The sequence below is a fragment of the Tenrec ecaudatus genome, chromosome 1, assembly GCF_050624435.1.
Source record: "Tenrec ecaudatus isolate mTenEca1 chromosome 1, mTenEca1.hap1, whole genome shotgun sequence".
Taxonomy (NCBI): Eukaryota; Metazoa; Chordata; class Mammalia; order Afrosoricida; family Tenrecidae; genus Tenrec; species Tenrec ecaudatus.
Window position 1 is genome coordinate 12,407,421 of NC_134530.1, and position 15,624 is coordinate 12,423,044.

At 59.0% G+C, this 15,624-nt stretch overlaps 1 protein-coding gene across 1 annotated transcript; it reads right to left on the bottom strand.

Annotated features, from left to right (window-relative positions):
• Positions 1-2,737: 2,737 nt before the first annotated feature.
• Positions 2,738-11,091, bottom strand: S1PR2 (sphingosine-1-phosphate receptor 2). The gene is made up of 2 exons (XM_075546719.1): positions 10,873-11,091; positions 2,738-5,445 (listed from the first exon to the last, which is right to left on the bottom strand). The coding sequence occupies exon 2, from the start codon at positions 5,401-5,403 to the stop codon at positions 4,345-4,347; it is 1,059 nt and encodes a 352-aa protein (XP_075402834.1). The 5' UTR covers positions 5,404-5,445; positions 10,873-11,091; the 3' UTR covers positions 2,738-4,344.
• Between the last annotated feature and the right edge of the window lie 4,533 nt (positions 11,092-15,624).

A 15,624-nucleotide genomic window follows, 5' to 3' on the forward strand; every position in this document is an offset into this window, starting at 1 on the left:
ATGTTTGGTTCTGTTGCACAGAGGGTCACTATGGGTCAGAACCAGCTCCATGGGACCGAACAACAAGAACAATTTCATGCAGCGCAATGGTCCCCAGTTCCATCCATGCTTTGAGCTGTTTCATGGTCTTTTTTTTCTTAAGCAATGCAAAAGCAAAAAGGATCCCATCGTGCGTGCATCGTTATCCCTTCTCATGGCCAGGGTTAGGGTTATGGTTTCACAGGACGCAGTTAATTGGTCTAACCATGTGTGTAGTGCTTCAGTTCTACCTCCCAGTTGATCGTGAAGTGCCTGGGGTCTTACAAGTTTGCAAGGCATGACAACTCTGTCTTGGTTTGCCTGGAGCCATAGAGTAGCAAGGAGAGGCAGGAATAGGAGGAGGAGGATGTGGAATGTATGGCCAATTGCCTCCATAAACAGCCAGGAGGCCAGCCAACAGCATGACGCTTGGCTACTATTCACCAAGCATTTGGATGAAAGATTCTGCACCCAATAGGCGTGGCCCCACCCATGGTCACAAAGGCTATGGTTAAAAAGAGACATACGAAGTAAATCGCTACACTGAAATTCTCCAGAAGCATCCAGATCAAAAGGGGGAGAACTGCAGAGCAGTGTGCCAAATTCTCTTGTGCAATCCAGTCGTGGAGCCACGGAGGCTGGATGGCCCCTGGAAGGATGGCTTTGAGATCAAAAGGAAAGAAAGAAGACCGCACGCCATGAGTCGGAATCGACTCCAAGGCCAACGGATGTCTAGGTGGTTAAGAAGAGCAAGTGACACGAAAGGAAAAATATGACACTGAACTGCGTAGGCAGCATGGCCCGAGGACTCCCTCAGCACATGATCTCTGAGTGTCGACTTGACGTTGGAGAGAGCAGCCACGTGGATTTCTAAGGGAAGAGCATTCGAGACAAGACGAAAGGAAACGGCAGGTGCAAAGGCCCTGAGGTGGGAACATGCCCAGTGTGATGCACCCTGCTAGTGGTAGAGTGATGCAGCTTGACCCTCAGGTTGCTCGCATTCACACAGGAGACGGCTGCATCGATACATGCATGCGAGTCGTGCTCAAAGAAGCAGCAGTCTAGCAATCAGAAGACTCACTGTATTAGGTAAATCTGCCTCACAAGGACCTTTTAGAGTCTCGCAAAGCGAAGACGTGCACCTGACCCCACCATGGCACTTTCCATCGCCTTCTATGCATGTGAAAGTCGGACATTGAATAAGGAAGGTCACAGACGAATCGATGCGTTTTAATTGTGGTTCTGCAGAATATTGAAAGCACTGTAAAGTGCCAAAAAATCCAACGAATCTGTCCACTTGACAGGCCGAAGGCGCCTTCATTGCAAGAGTGGCGGGACTTCATCTCACATACTTTGGAGACACACACACACACACACACACACACACACGCACGCTGTCCCGAGAGCACTCTCCGGAGAAGGGCATCACGCTCGGTCAGGTAGAGGGGCAGCGAAAATGAGCGAGGCCCCCAGCCAGAGGGACGGACCCAGCGGCTGCAACAGTGGGATCCACCCTAAGAACAGTTGAGAGGAGGGCGCAGACCTGGGCAGTGTTTCCTTCCGTGTGCATCACGTTGCTGTGATTCAGAAACCAACTTGATGGGACACTGAACAAGGCCACCACCAGGTCATAAGCCGGTGAGGGCTTAGCTAGCAAGGGCAGGGAGTGGTCAGGGCAGGCCTTTCGGAAGAAGCGATGTCTGAACAAAGGCCTTGAGGAGGGGGAGAAAGTGCAATGGTACTGGGGGAAATTTATTGTGGCCTAGTCTGCACTCCCACCAGTCCTGGGGAAGGCAGGCTCAGGTTTCCAAGCTGTAGCAGTCTTCCAGTTCCTGCTGGGAAGGGAATTCCAGTGGGGGGTCGGAGTGCTAAGGCATGGGGGGGGTGTCCTTAGGTGGCAGTTGGCCTCTCTAGGCCTCCTCTCCCCTTGGCCTGCTTGTTAGTACTGGTGTTGCTGGGTGGGGCTTCAGTTTAGGGGCCCCGCCTCCTCCACCCCCATCAAAGCTCCAATCTGGCTTCAAAGGAGCCGCTGGGCCCCAGCCTGGGAGGAGGCGGGTAGGGAGGGAGGAATCCTCAGAGTAGAGCAGGGACCCATCTCCCAGCTGCATGCCATCTGGGCTGCTCCTGCCTCTGGGTGGGTTTCTCAGACGCCGGCTCCCGCCTCCCCCCCCCCCTCTCTAGCCTGGTGATGCCCAGGGAGCCTGCCTGGGTTCTGATTTGGCCTGGCACTGCCCTCCTGACTGTGTGACCCTGAGCAACTGGCTTAACCTCTCTGAAGTTTGGAGTGTCCCTCTTCTCCCCCTTGCCTCCTTCCCCTCAGCTCCTGTAAAGCGTTAGATGGAAGTGTGCCCCTATTTGGGAGGGCGGGGACTGAGTTAGGATTACCTAGGCCTGCTGGGTATCCCTATAAAACAGCCTCTCAGCCTCCCGGAAAAGGGAAGTGAGGATAGGAGCTTGGGATACAGAAGGGGCGCCCCCTCCCCAAGTGGAGCCCACTGAACTCCCCCATCCCCTATCCCAGGGAAAGTAGGGAAGCCTCAGGCTGAATTCATCACTGGCAAACAGCTGATGTGGGGGAGAAGTTGGTGCGGACCCCAAAGTCACACTGGAGTCCTGGATCCAATGGGGTCAGGAGTGGGGGTCAGAAGGGCATCCCAGCCACCATTTGAGGGGGGTGGGCGTGGGGAACTGCGACTTCAGAGAGACAGTCACCATCAGAGAGCAGTCACTGAACCGTTTATTGGCCCAGACCTGGGTCTGCGGCATGGGGAAGAGGGGGCATCTGGGGAGCTCTATGAGGGGAGACAAGCCCCCGACTGGCTCCTTGCCCCCCAAAAGGTCCCTCAGGCCTTTGCATTCATGTGTTGGAGGCATTGAGGTTTCCGCCCCCCTCCCCAGGTGAGCTGTACCCCAGCTTTCAAGCGGGGAGGCAGGCCAGCAATTACTACGGGGCTGTGCAGGGTTAGGCCGCAGCCCTCCCCAACTTTGGCAGCTTCAACACAGATAGACAGACAGACATGAGGACACAGGACAGCATCCATTCTGGGGAAAGCCTGCTGGGAGCTGGCTCGGGAATACCACACTTGTACACACGCACACACAGACACATAAATATACATTTGTACCGTAATGTCTCTTGCATTCACCCACAGGATTTCACAAAATCCTTCTGGGGACAGTTTGGGAGAGAGCGAGTCCCCAGGACATTATCTCCTTGGTCACCTTGACCGCCATGCTCCCGTTCAATACAACTTGAAGGGAGGGAGCCACTGCGGCTAAGAGCTGCTTGGTTTAGGGTACCAGGTACCTTGGCTGTGGCTGGAAATGGGAGTCGCTTGGGGATGGTTTCGTTTTGGGGGGCTCCTGTGCAAATATCTCCCTCAGAACTTTCTCAGGTTCTACCCTGCCCTACTGGGAGGCCCCAAACCCTCCCTGGGCTTCCTCTCTCCCAAACCGGCTTTTCCAGCCTTTGGTGATTCTGTAGAGCCCCAATAGTGCAACGAGCCAATGAGGTCTGAGAATGGGGCTCGTGCCCCCACCCCCACCCCACCCTCACCCTCACCCTGTGGTTTCCTGGCATCTTGAGGGGTGAGAGGAAAGGGAAGAAGTCGCCAAAGTGGCAGCTGGTGAAATTTGGGGAAGCTGGGGATTTGGGCTCAGGCACTGCAGCCCCGGTGGCGCCAGAGGCCAGGGAGGAGTGGCCAGCCCCTGGGTGAGGTTCCCAGGCAGCGGCCTGAGGTTGCCAGAAGGCAGCAGGAGGGGCAGTTTAAAGATGTGTCTGGCCAGAGGGTCAGTGGATGGCTCTCACCGCCATCGAGTCGAGTCGATACCGACTCACGGCGACCCTGTAGGACAGGGTGGCACTGCCCCTGTGGGCTTCCGACGACAGCCACTCTTGGCAGGAGTAGAAAGCCTCGTCTCGCTCCCGAGGAACAGATGGTGGTTTCGAACTGATGCCCTTGAGGTTAGCAGTGCAGCGCACAGCCCCTGCACCGCCAGGACTCTCGTTCGGACAGTTGTCAGGATGTGGAAACCTCTGCACCGGTTGGTTGTCCCATGGCTCCTGCCTCGAGCTCCTGTGGGGTGCCCACCTGCAGTCACCTTGACCCTTTCCAGGCTACCTGGCCCCATGGCCACACTGGTGTGGGCCTCTAAGACCTTGTGACGGCTCTGCCATCCGCTGTAGAAGAGGTCCAGTGCCGCCCAGGTCTGCAGGGTGGAGGCATCCTGTCTGTCAGGCAGCCCCCTCCTCTCTGTCTGAGGTTACCCAGCACCTCCCCCCGAGGGCTTCTGCCATCAACCTGCTGGTCAGTCTACCCAGCCTTTTCAGACCACCGTGTTGCCCTCCAGAAAGGTGGGCGAGGTGGGCATGTGCGTGCCCCTCTCCAAGGAGCTGGAGCTGCGCAGGGGCAGGAGCCGGTGGCCCGGCGTCCCGCCCCGGCGACCCGACACCCCCGCCGCCCTCCGCCAGCACTGCAGTGGCCGCAGCACCTCCCGCCGCAGGTCCCGGCTGCGCCACGTGTAGATGACTGGATTGAGCAGCGAATTGAGGGTGGCGAAGGCGAAGAAGTAGTGGGCCTTGTAGAGGACAGGGCAGGCCCGGACGGTGCAGGCGTAGTCCAGGAGGAGGATGCTGAAGGCAGGCAGCCAGCAGATGATGAATACGCCCAGCACGATGGTGACCGTCTTCAGCAGGGCCAGCGTCTGCGGGCCGGCCACGTCGGCGTGGCTGGAGCGGACCACGCAGTAGATGCGGATGTACAGGGCCACGATGGCCAGCAGGATGACCGAGAAGATGGTCACCACGCAGAGCACGTACTGCTTGGCGTAGAGCGGCAGGACGGTGGAGCAGTCGTCCAGGCGGCCCAGGCAGTTCCAGCCCAGGATGGGCAGCCCGCCCAGCGCCAGCGAGATGAGCCAGGAGGCCGCGATGAGCAGCAGCATGCGGCAGCTCTTGTCGCTGCCGTAGAGCTTGACCTTGGCGATGGCCACGTGGCGCTCGATGGCAATGGCCAGGAGGCTGAAGACGGAGGCGGAGAGCGTGATGAAGGCCGAACCCTCGCGGGCGAACCACTGCACGGGGGTCAGCCCCAGCGTGACAGGCCCCGAGAGCAAGGTGTTGGCGATGAAGGCCACGCCCGCCAGCAGGTCGGAGGCGGCCAGGTTGCCCAGGAACAGGTACATGGCTGAGTGGAACTTGCTGTTGCGGGCCACGGCCATTAGCACCAGGAGGTTTTCCAGCACGATGGCGCAACAGAGGAGGATGATGAGGGCCGAGGCCACCTGGCGGGACGGTGTCTCCTGCGTGTCCAGAGTCTCCTTTGTGTAATTGTAGTGTTCCAGGACCTTGCTGGGGCTCAGGTACTCCGAGTACAGGCTGCCCATGGTGGGGCTTAATGGTCGGCTGGGGCCATGAGGCTGTCAGAGCTACAGAGAGGAGAGAGGGAGACAGACAGGCAGGTCAGCGTCGTGGATGGGGCCTGAGCTGTGACCTCGGATGGATGGCTGTGGTTTGAGTCCCAGCGCTGCCCCTTCCTGGTGAGTGATTCCCCCGCTCTCAGAATGAGCAGGATCCCCATTTGACGTGGGGGACCTAGAGAGGTCAATTCACTTGCCCAAACTCAAAGGAGAGACGGGGCTGAGTCGGCGAGGCTGGCAGCCTCCAGCTACTTCTCACATGATGGCGTCTTTCTACAGAGAAGCAGCCCGGGACCTTGCAGCTTCCCCACGGCTGCCTGGAGAGAGTGCCTGGGACGGGGCCTGGAGGGCCCATCTCCTTTCCCCGGCAGGAAGCCTCGGCGCCTCGGGTGACCTGCTGACCCGGGCCACAGAGATAGACGCGGCTGATTGCACCCTGCCCTGCTCATTACCACCCACTGCTCAGGATTTCAGGCTGGGCTGAAGCCTGGAGGCCATGGGTGCTCCCAAAGTGAGGTCTCCAGGAGACACCAGGGCCGCCCCGAGGTCATGCCACCTTACAGGAGTGCAGGGTTCATCCCCACTCCACCCCTGGCACACTGGGGAGACTTTGGATAAAGTGGGCCTCCATGCCGTCATCTGTATAGCAGGGAGAAGAAAGCCCACTTCACATGGATTTCATCGGCAACCAATAGCGAATGGGCCAACGGCGAAGAAAAAGGACAAATCTGCGTTGGAAGAGGTACGGCCAGGAGGGTCCTTAGAGGCAAGGATGGCGAGGCTTTGTCCCACAGACTTTGCACACGTTACCAGGCCAGACCAGTCCCTGGAGCAGGACCTCATGCTTGGTCAAGGAGAGGGGCAGTGAAGACAGGGAAGGCCCCTCTGTGGCAGGGGTGGACACAGTGGCTACAACGTAAGAACGACTGTGAGGGAGGATGGAGGGTCCGGTGGTGTTTCGTTCTGGTGGACATCAGGTCACTCTGTGTGGGAGCAGACCCAAGGACTCCGAACAAATTTGTTCAACTGAGGCGCAAGGCAGGCTCAGCATGTATTACGAGGCTAATGTATTATTAGTGCTCTCCTCTTCCCACCACACACAGAGCTCTGGACTGTGCACCCCCCACCCCCACCCCCAACAGTTTGTGTGGAGACGCTGACTGAGCCAGGCACCGAGAGTCCCAACAGCCTGTTCTCATCAGCACCATCTAGCTCTGCCCGGGGAGAGGGTCCCAAGGGGGTGGGCAGGGCGCTGGCAACCCCGTGGTCGGTGGCCAGGATGAGATCCAGATGTGAGGCCCCTGAAACAAGAGGGGGTGGAGAACGCACTATCCAGTCACATCCGGTGCAGGGCAGGCTGGGAGGGGGCGATGGAATGGGGGAGTCACAGGAGAACGTCTGGGAGGTCCTGGCTGGTTAAGAGGACAGGGCAGCTGCTCTGAAGTCATGCGAGGGGTGGGGGGCATGCAGCATGGGGGGGGGCTGGCATTGGTTTCCACGGAAGCTTGAGTCACCGCCCTCGCAGGGAAAACTGAGTCGCGGGGGGAGGGGCAAGAGCGACTCGCGTGGGCAGAGGCCAAGTCATACATACTGCAGCCTTCCCCCACTTGGGGGCAGGGCAGGGGTCCCCAGAGAGTGCAGTTAGCCTTTCACAAGGGGGACCTCCGGGGAGGAAGCCCAGGCGCTGGCTGCTTGGAGAGGGCTTGGGAAGAGCCCTCCCAGGTCTCTAAGAAACCCGCCCCGGCAAGGACTGAGTGTGCGGCGCGCGCACACCGGGAGCACCTTCCAGAAAAGGCTGGTTCGGCCGGTTCCGGGGATCAGAGGGTGAGGAGGGGTTTCCGGGGTCGCATGGCCATCTCAAACCCGCCCATCCCCTTGGAGGCGCACACCCTGCCCCTGGCTCTACGGAGGCAGCTGCTCCCCGCTCCCCCCCACCATCCCCCCCGCAGAGGGACATCCGTCCTAGTTTGGAAACAGAGAAGGGTTTGTGCACGTCCCTGGGGACGGGCCGCCCCTCCCAGATTGCCACAAAGAGGCTCCTTGTTTTCCCGCCGGACGGACGGGGCCCTGGGCGCCCCGATGCCCTCTGCCCCCCGCAGCCGGCCCCGGGCTGGCCTGCTTCAGGTCGCTGTCTTACTGGACTGGCCATCGGCCGGAAGCAGCCTGCACCCTGCGCGGGTCACGGAGCGGCGCGCCCCTGGGCCCAGATGCTGCCCCCGCGCCTGTGATTGGCCGGTTGGGGGCGGTCTGCACGGCGGCAGCGGGCACAGCCTTTGCGAGGTCCCTGGAGGACGTTTGCGCGGCCTGACCGCTGGGTCACCCTCCAGCAGACCTCCCGGGCCTGCCCTGGGCCGCCGGGCCCCTTGGGTTCATAATGGGAAATTAAGGCTTCAGTGACAGGCCTGGGAACCACACTAGCTGGCTCAAGGAGCCCGGGGCGTGTCCCACTCCCACCGCAGAGCCCACGCGGAGGGGGCGTGTGCCTCCACCTCTCCCCAGTCTGGTGACCAAGACAAAGATTGACAGCGGATTCCTGGAGAAATAAGAAGTGAGCCCTGCCCTGGAACCCCAGGAAACCAACCCAAAAGTCTGTCTTCCCTGGGGGCACATGGCCCCGTCCCCCACTCACTGCACACACACACACACACACACACACACCCCAGGGCGGTGTCCAGTTTCCAGTCCAAGCATCTGCAAAGGGAAAAGCAGTTGGAGACGGGAAACTGGGCCCCCACCCCCCATTTTCCCTGCTGACTGGCGAACAGAAGGCGGGAACTTGAGGATGGTCTGTTTCCCAGAAAGAGGAAGCTGGGTCAAGAGGCTGGGGCTGGCAGAGGACTCGCCAGCCCGCAAGCAGGCAGAGGCCTTGGTTTCTACCCCGCCCCCTTGCCCCCTCAGGCTGGTTCGGCACAGTGTCTGTCTCCCGTGTCCACCTTCACAGGGCAGTCTCGGGAAGAGGACACTGGGCTCCGAACCGCCAGGCCAGGCCTCACGCTTATGGAGCGTGCATAACCCAGTGGCAGGTTTAGGATGGAAGAATGGCAGGAGATGCAGCTGTGTAGCTAGAAATCAGGCGCCGGGAAGGTAGGAGATGTCCCTGCTAGTCCCTCAGGAGCAGCTGCGTCCGTCCCATGCCCCACCCCTGCTCTCTTTTGATTATCTTCCGGAGGCCAGGTCCTGCCCTGCTGCCAGGGGGTGATTCAAAAGTTACGTATTTGGTGGATCACCCCCAGCTCCAAATTCTTCCAGGGCTCCCCACTGTCCTGAAGGGGTGGTCCCTGCTCACCCAATCTCCCCCCTCACGTTTCCCAGAAATCACTCTGCTGCAGCCTCATTGGCCGCCTACCTGCCCAGAGGGATAGCTGAGGTATGGCAGGCATTGGCACCTGCCTTGGGCACCATTTGAATGGGGGAGAGGGTGAGGGGGCGCCACTGAGCAGTGTCTAGTCCCCTTGGCAGCCTGCAGGCCCAGCTGTCAGAGATCTTTCAGCAGTTCGCAGGCTTTCCCATGTGAGCGTGTCTGTGAGAGGAGGCAGACTGTGTGATCCTGCTCAGTCAGTGCAGGAAGAGAAGAAACAGGGGTGGCGGGTGTGGGGTGACAGGGACCTGGAGGGTTGACTTGAGCCCATCTGTGTTCGTTAAGTGATAGCGGGAAGGCACGGCTGTCATTTTCATGTAGTGCCACCATGTGTTAAGTAAAAGATGAACAGACTTGCCGTCGCGTTTCTGAGCTGATAAAGATGGCAAAGCTATCTTAAAGGTGGGGTTCCAGATAAGTGAACTGGGGAGGAATGTCAGGCCTGGCTATAAGGCACTGTTTCTCCTGAATGTCCTGCTGTACCAGCTACCCACATCCCTGCCCCCTCTCCCACCTCTGGGCCTCTGCCCTGCTGTTTCTCACTTTGCCTTGTGTTCTCGCAGACACACACACACACACACACACACACACACAAACAACCATCCTTCAGGTTTCTGATGAAAAATCACTGTGTCAGAGGGGCCTCCCCTGCGCCCCAGTCTTCCTCTCCACTTTCCCCCAGCCTCAGCAACCGGCTGTACCACGGGCTGCAATCGGAAATTATGACTGGCTTTCTGTCTGGCTCTGACGGTCAAATGCAAGTGCTGGCGGCCAGCAACAACTCGGGTCCCAGTGCCCACAGCAAGTCCTGGCACACAGTAGGCGCTCAGGCGACACTGGGAATGAATGGGCCCAAAAGGCCACAGCAGCTGGGGCCCTGACGGTGGAGGAGCCAAGGCGCCGCGCAGGCCCAAAGCCACAGCCAGGCGACCTGGCGCCACCTCGGTCCTCTGGGTGCCCCCCCACCCCGCAGTGAAGCCCCGCGTCGCCGTGGAGACAGCTGCAGGTCCCGCCCACCGGCTGCTCTCTTGCTGTCTTTATCTGGCTGAGGAATGCGCGGTATCCACACTCGCCCTGGGGCCGCGCCTTCTCCCTTCCCTTCCGCGACCCGCCACTCGCGCGCGGAACCCCACACCTCCAAAGGGGGCCGGGCGCGGTGGGGGTCGCCCCCCGCCGCCTCGCAGAGGCTTCCGCCTGGAGATCTAGGATGGGGTGGAGGTGGCACCGCAGCCGCACCGCACAAGCGCCGCGTCCGTGTCACACCACTGGGGGGACCGTGGGCTCCGCGCGGTGCCCAGAGCGTCTGACGGGGGCACAGACGGGTGGGTGAAGGGGGTGGAAATCCCCGGGTGAGTCAGCCCGAGCCTCAGGAGGGGGCGAAGTCCCGGCGCTCGCCAAGCAGGGACCACGCAGAAGCCTCCCCACGCGAACGCAAGCGCAAGCCCTCCCGGGCCCCGGGGGAACCGACCCCGGGGGAACCGACCGGGGCTCACGCTCCGTGTCCTTTCGGAACAGAGCCCCGCCCCCACGAGGACTCCCAGCTCTGGGAAACTGAGGCAGAGGCCCTGACTTCCAGGCAGCGGGCGATGGCCCTGGGCCGGGGGGCGGGGGGGCTCCACGCCTCGGCTCGGAGGCTCAACCACGCACTGCATCTTTGGCCTTCTCACTGGCCTGGTCAGCAGGAGGGGCTCGCGGCGCCTCTCGCATGCCTCCCCCCCTCCCCAGCCTTGGGGTGCACCGGCTCCCTCCCAGCGTCTCCAGCCCAAAGAGTTGGGATTTCGCCTTCTCCTCGGCGCCAACTTCCTGCCGCTGGGGAAGGCGGGGAGCAAAGTCCTGGGGTTCGGGGGTTCTCTGCCGAGGCAGGGGGTGCCGCCTGGGGTCGTGGGGAAGACACACGGGACCACCTTCTGGTGCAGCAGGCGCAGGCGCACAGGCGGCGCGTGCGTGCGTGCCTCAGTGCGCCCCCGGCCCCTGGCCGGCTCCCCCCCTCCCTACCACCCCCTTATATCGACCCAACTTAGGGGACCGGGTCCGCCCTTTCTGCCTCCCGGCCCGTTCCACCCACCACGCGTGCTCACCTGGCGTGGCCGGCCGGGGTCCCTGCCCTGGCCGGAGGGGACTCGGCGTCTGAGTCCCCGGGGCGGCCGCGGCTCGGGCTGGGGTTGCCCGCCGGGCTCGACAGCGTCCCGGGGCTGGGGACCACGGACGGACGGACGGAGGCGGGGCGGAGAGAGCCACCGCCTCAGTGCCCCCAGCTCTCTCCGCCCTCCTCTCCGCCCCTTTCCGGCGGCGGAGGCAATGAATTCCAGATGTGGCCAGCCGGGGCCCCGCAAAAGGGCCGACGGGGGCGGTGCGCAGGGCCCCTTTGTCCGCCGCCCCCCGCCCACCTCCCGCCCCGCCCCGCCCCCACCCGTGAGAGCCGGCCCGGGGCGTGACGTCATGCAGCACCAACCGAACGACGTGGCTTGCCTGGCCAGGTGGCCTCCACCTTCTGACCACTTGTCCTGATTCCAGGTCTGCTCTTGACCCTAGCCTCAGTCAACAACCAGCCGTGAATTACCGACAACGGGTCCACCGGGCAAGCGTCTACGAATGCCTACTGGGTGATGGTGAGTTGGACATGCCAGCTGTGAGGGTGGTGGAGACCTGGGCAGTGTTCCATTGTGTTGTGCATGGAACAGACTCCATGGCACCTGACGACACTGAGTGTCTTCGACCGAGAATCCAGTAATCCCTGAGGGTCAGGCCGCCAAGTCGGAAAGCTTGCTCTCTGCTTTGACAAGACCCTGGAGTTCAGGAGCTGTGTCCCCCCCACCCCACCCCCGTCTGTGGCCCTAGTGATCCAGCAATCCGTCAAGGTGCTGGCTGGAGTTGCCTGGAAGGCTTCCCACAGGAGATCCAGCCTTCTCCCTGGCTCTCTGCACTCTCCCTCTTTCCCTCACTCACATGCCAGCGTGCCCAGCTTCTGAGAGACTACACTTCCGGCTTCTCGAGCCTGGGTGCTCCACATTGTTTGGGGAACCCCGGGCACTCTCAGTAAACAAGGAAAAACCAGGATGTCGGCCTGCCTTCTGAGAGCTGGACGCCTAACCCAAAGGTTGGAGGGTCGAGTACAGTCAGAAGCACTTTGGAAGAAAGGCCTGGTGATCTACTTCTCAAAAAAACTCAGCCTCGAAAAACCCTACAGAACCCAGTTCGATTCTGCCACACGGGGGGGGGGGGGGTCTGCCAGAATTGACTCCAGGAAAATGGCTCGTCATGCTTATGGGAGACAGCTTTGTGTAAGGCTCCCAGAAACCATGTCACCATTTGTGAAGATGTATGTGTGAGCTAAGGAGCTTTGGTGGCTTAGTGGGCTAAGCCGCTGAATGGCTAACTACAAGGTCAGTGGTTCCACCCCACCAGCTGTTCCCAGGGAGAAAGATGAGGCTGTCTGTTCCCACAACATTCATTCAAGTCTCAGAAAACCCAAAGGGGCAGTTCTACGCTGCTGTATAGGCTCCTGACAAGTCAGAATCAACTCAGTGGAAGTGACTGTGGGGTCTTTGGTTATCCATAATGTGCTTACATGTTCACTTAGCAAGTAACTTAAGCATGCTGACTGCTAACTGGACGTTGGGAGTTTGAACCTACCCAGAGGTCCCTCGGGAGGCAGACCCAGTGATCTGCTTCCCAAAAATCCAAGCTCACTGCCACGGAGTCGATGCTGACTCCCAGTGACCCCCTGTGGGTTTCCTCAACTGTAATGCCGGAGTAGAAAGCTCAGTCATTCTCCTGCAGAACTGCCAATAGCTTTGAAGTGCTGGTTACAGCCCTCCGCATCACCACTACCCCTCCAGGGCTGCTTGAAGGTCACAGCCTTGGGAATCCTAGGACAGCTCTCCTCTGAGCACACGGGACCCCCGGTGCGTTGGACTCGACTATGGTAGCAGTAACAAGTGCCTTGAGTCCCTTAAATGGCCCCTGGCCACTAGCAGAAAGATTTGAACTCTTCCCAGAGGCTGCTCAGGAGAGACCTGCCTATCTACTTCCGTGAAAACTCTTCTTGAGCACAATCCTTACCCTGCATTCAGATGGAGTTACCGGGAGTCAGGACTGACTACGAAGCAACAAGCTCACGGTCGAGTCGGTTCCAACTCACCGTGACCCTATGGAACAGGGAAGAACCGCCCCTGTGCATGCCCAAGACTGGAACTCTTTGCAAGAGTAGAAAGCCCATCTGTTTTCCCCCTGCAGAGTGGCTGGTGGTTTCGAACTGCTGACCTTGCAGTTAGCAGCCCACTATGTCATCAGGGCCATCCATAGGACTGATTACAGCAACTGCTTTTTGTTTGATTTGAGGCCACGCATGATGCTAAGGACGAGAGCCAGATCAGGAAAACAACACACAAACCCCTGCCCTGGAGGCGCTGATGTTCTACTGCATGTGCCCAGGAGCGAGCCAGCCAGAAAGTCGAAGGAAGAAAAGACTGGCAAAACCCCAGAATCATCACCTCCTTGAGAAGGGAATGGAGAACTGGGGAGCCACAGGGGGCAGGGAAGCCGACTTCACCCTGGGAATCTTTTTATATCTGTTGATTATTGTAACATGTGCCTGCACGTCCGACCCCAACAAGAAAGGAAAACGTAAAGTGGGAAGGCTGGATCCAATAAAAATGAGGGAGTAGCTGGATGAGCTCTTCCATAAAGAGTGTCTGAGAAGCAAAACTCCCAGAGAGGGGAAATAAAGTCAGCTTGCCGGAGAAACCAGAAACAACCCCCCGAAAAACCCCAAATGGTGCTGTTTACAGCTGTTGTAACGAAGCCTCTCCAACGAGCGTGTTCAGTTGGGAAAGAAGAAAAAAATCCAGTGGAGACCACTAGGTTTTCTTTGCCCACATTTACAGGTGGCGGGGTAGGTTTCTAAGGGCTAGAAGCCCTCGTAGGTGGTAGGTTAGGCATTAGGCTGGTGATTGCAAGGTCGGCAGTTCGGCCCCATCCAACCACTGGGAAAGTTGAGACTTTCTGATTCTGTAAAGATTTATAGCCTCAGAAACTCACAGTTCTACTCTGCCCTGCAGGGCCGGAATAGATTCGATGGCCGTGAGTTGGTCTGGGGTTGCGAAGGACTGTATAAATACACACACATTTGCCTGTGGCTGCATCTCTGGGGGGCCGGGGGGGGGGACCCAAGCCACCTGTCACAGCAATTACCCTCGGACTTGAGAAGCTGAGTAAGAGGGGGACCCGGATTTTTCACAGAATGCTTGCTCTACGAGTACCTTGGATCAGCAATTCCAAACATTTGCAAAGACATGAAAAGTCAAATAAAAGGTAACAAGGGTCCAGGCTTCCAGTTGTGAGAAGCCTGTAATAATAACAGTAGCAATAAAGAAGTACTCGTGAACAAGAATGTTAATAAACACATCACTGCCATTCAGCATATTTCTATTAACAAACTCTTAAGAGCAAGCATGCTCTCAAGGCATTCCTAAGGAATTTCACATGAAGAGCAACTAGCAAACGTGGTCCGACGGGTTGTGTAGCCCGCGGGCCCAGGCTCTGGGCACATACGGTAGAGCTGCCGTGAGTTCCTGCAGTCCACCAGCTGCGAGTCGATGGAGCAGATCGAGAGCCCAGACAGCTGACGCTCAGGAGTGTGGGGCTTTGCGGGGAGATGAGGAAAGGCAGAAGGCTGGGGGATGTCCTCAAGTGTGGTGGTGATTGTACAACTCTTCTTGTCCGGATTGAACTATTAAATTGTGTGCTGTGTGGATGAAATGTCAATAAAACTTAAAAACAGTAAGCGGCACGAGTGACTTCTGACCAGCCATGGCTCCTTTTTCTGAGTCAGATCTCAAAGGTCCCCTCAGACCCAATCCTGATTATGGGGTCCCCTTGAATTCAACCCAGACCTCTAGGCCCCCTCTGACCTGACCCAAATCTTGGTTCTCTCTCCAGCTCAACCAAGGCCTAAAGGTCCCCTAAGAGCCATACCAGACTTTGAAGCCCCCTCACACCCAACCCAGACCTGGGGGCCCCCCTCAATCCCAACCTGGACCTCAAGGTCCCCTTCTGACTCAACCCTGACCTTGGGCTCCCTCACTCCCATGTTCCCAGGCAGGGCATCTGTTGGATATTAGGATGATGATTCCCCATCAGTTGGTTACTGAGAGAAAACAGAGGGGTCCACTAAGGCTTTGTGAAGACCTCTCACCACATCCTCTGCTAACTTGGGGGGGGGTGCAGTTCCCCACGTTGCCTGGGCAACCTCTAGAAACCAGGTGTCAGGTCTGCAGGGGACCATGCACAAAGAAAACTGGGTCCTCTCCTTGCTGAGGAGCTATCGAAGCGGAAATCTCAAATCTGTGGGGACCTGAAGGCTGGGGAGGAAGTGCCCCCCCACACACACACAACTGCCTCGGCTGGCTCAGCAATTTGCCAGCTCCTGGGGGACCTGGGGGTGGGGGTGATGTCAAGGCCATAGACATATCCGGTCGTCTATCAAGAGGACCACGGGCTCCCAGACAAAGGTAATGTCCCCAGAGACGCACAGCCAGCCACAAGGACAGGCAACTTCCGCCTCCCTCCTGCTTCGGAGGCAGCAGGAGGTCTCTGTGGGGTCAGCGAAGGGAACCGGCTGGAGAAATGGAAAACTCGGGAGGTCTGGACTTCCTGACGGTCTAGGGGTCAGGAAGGGAGTTGAGCCTGCCCTAGGGAGCCCCAGTGTGAGGGAACAGTGGATGAGGAAGGAAATGGGGCCTTTTTTCTTGGGGCGCTCCCAGGCAGGGGAAGGAAGAGGCTTGGACCAGGCTCTACTAATTATAGGGTCTCTGACAATAATGGCTAAT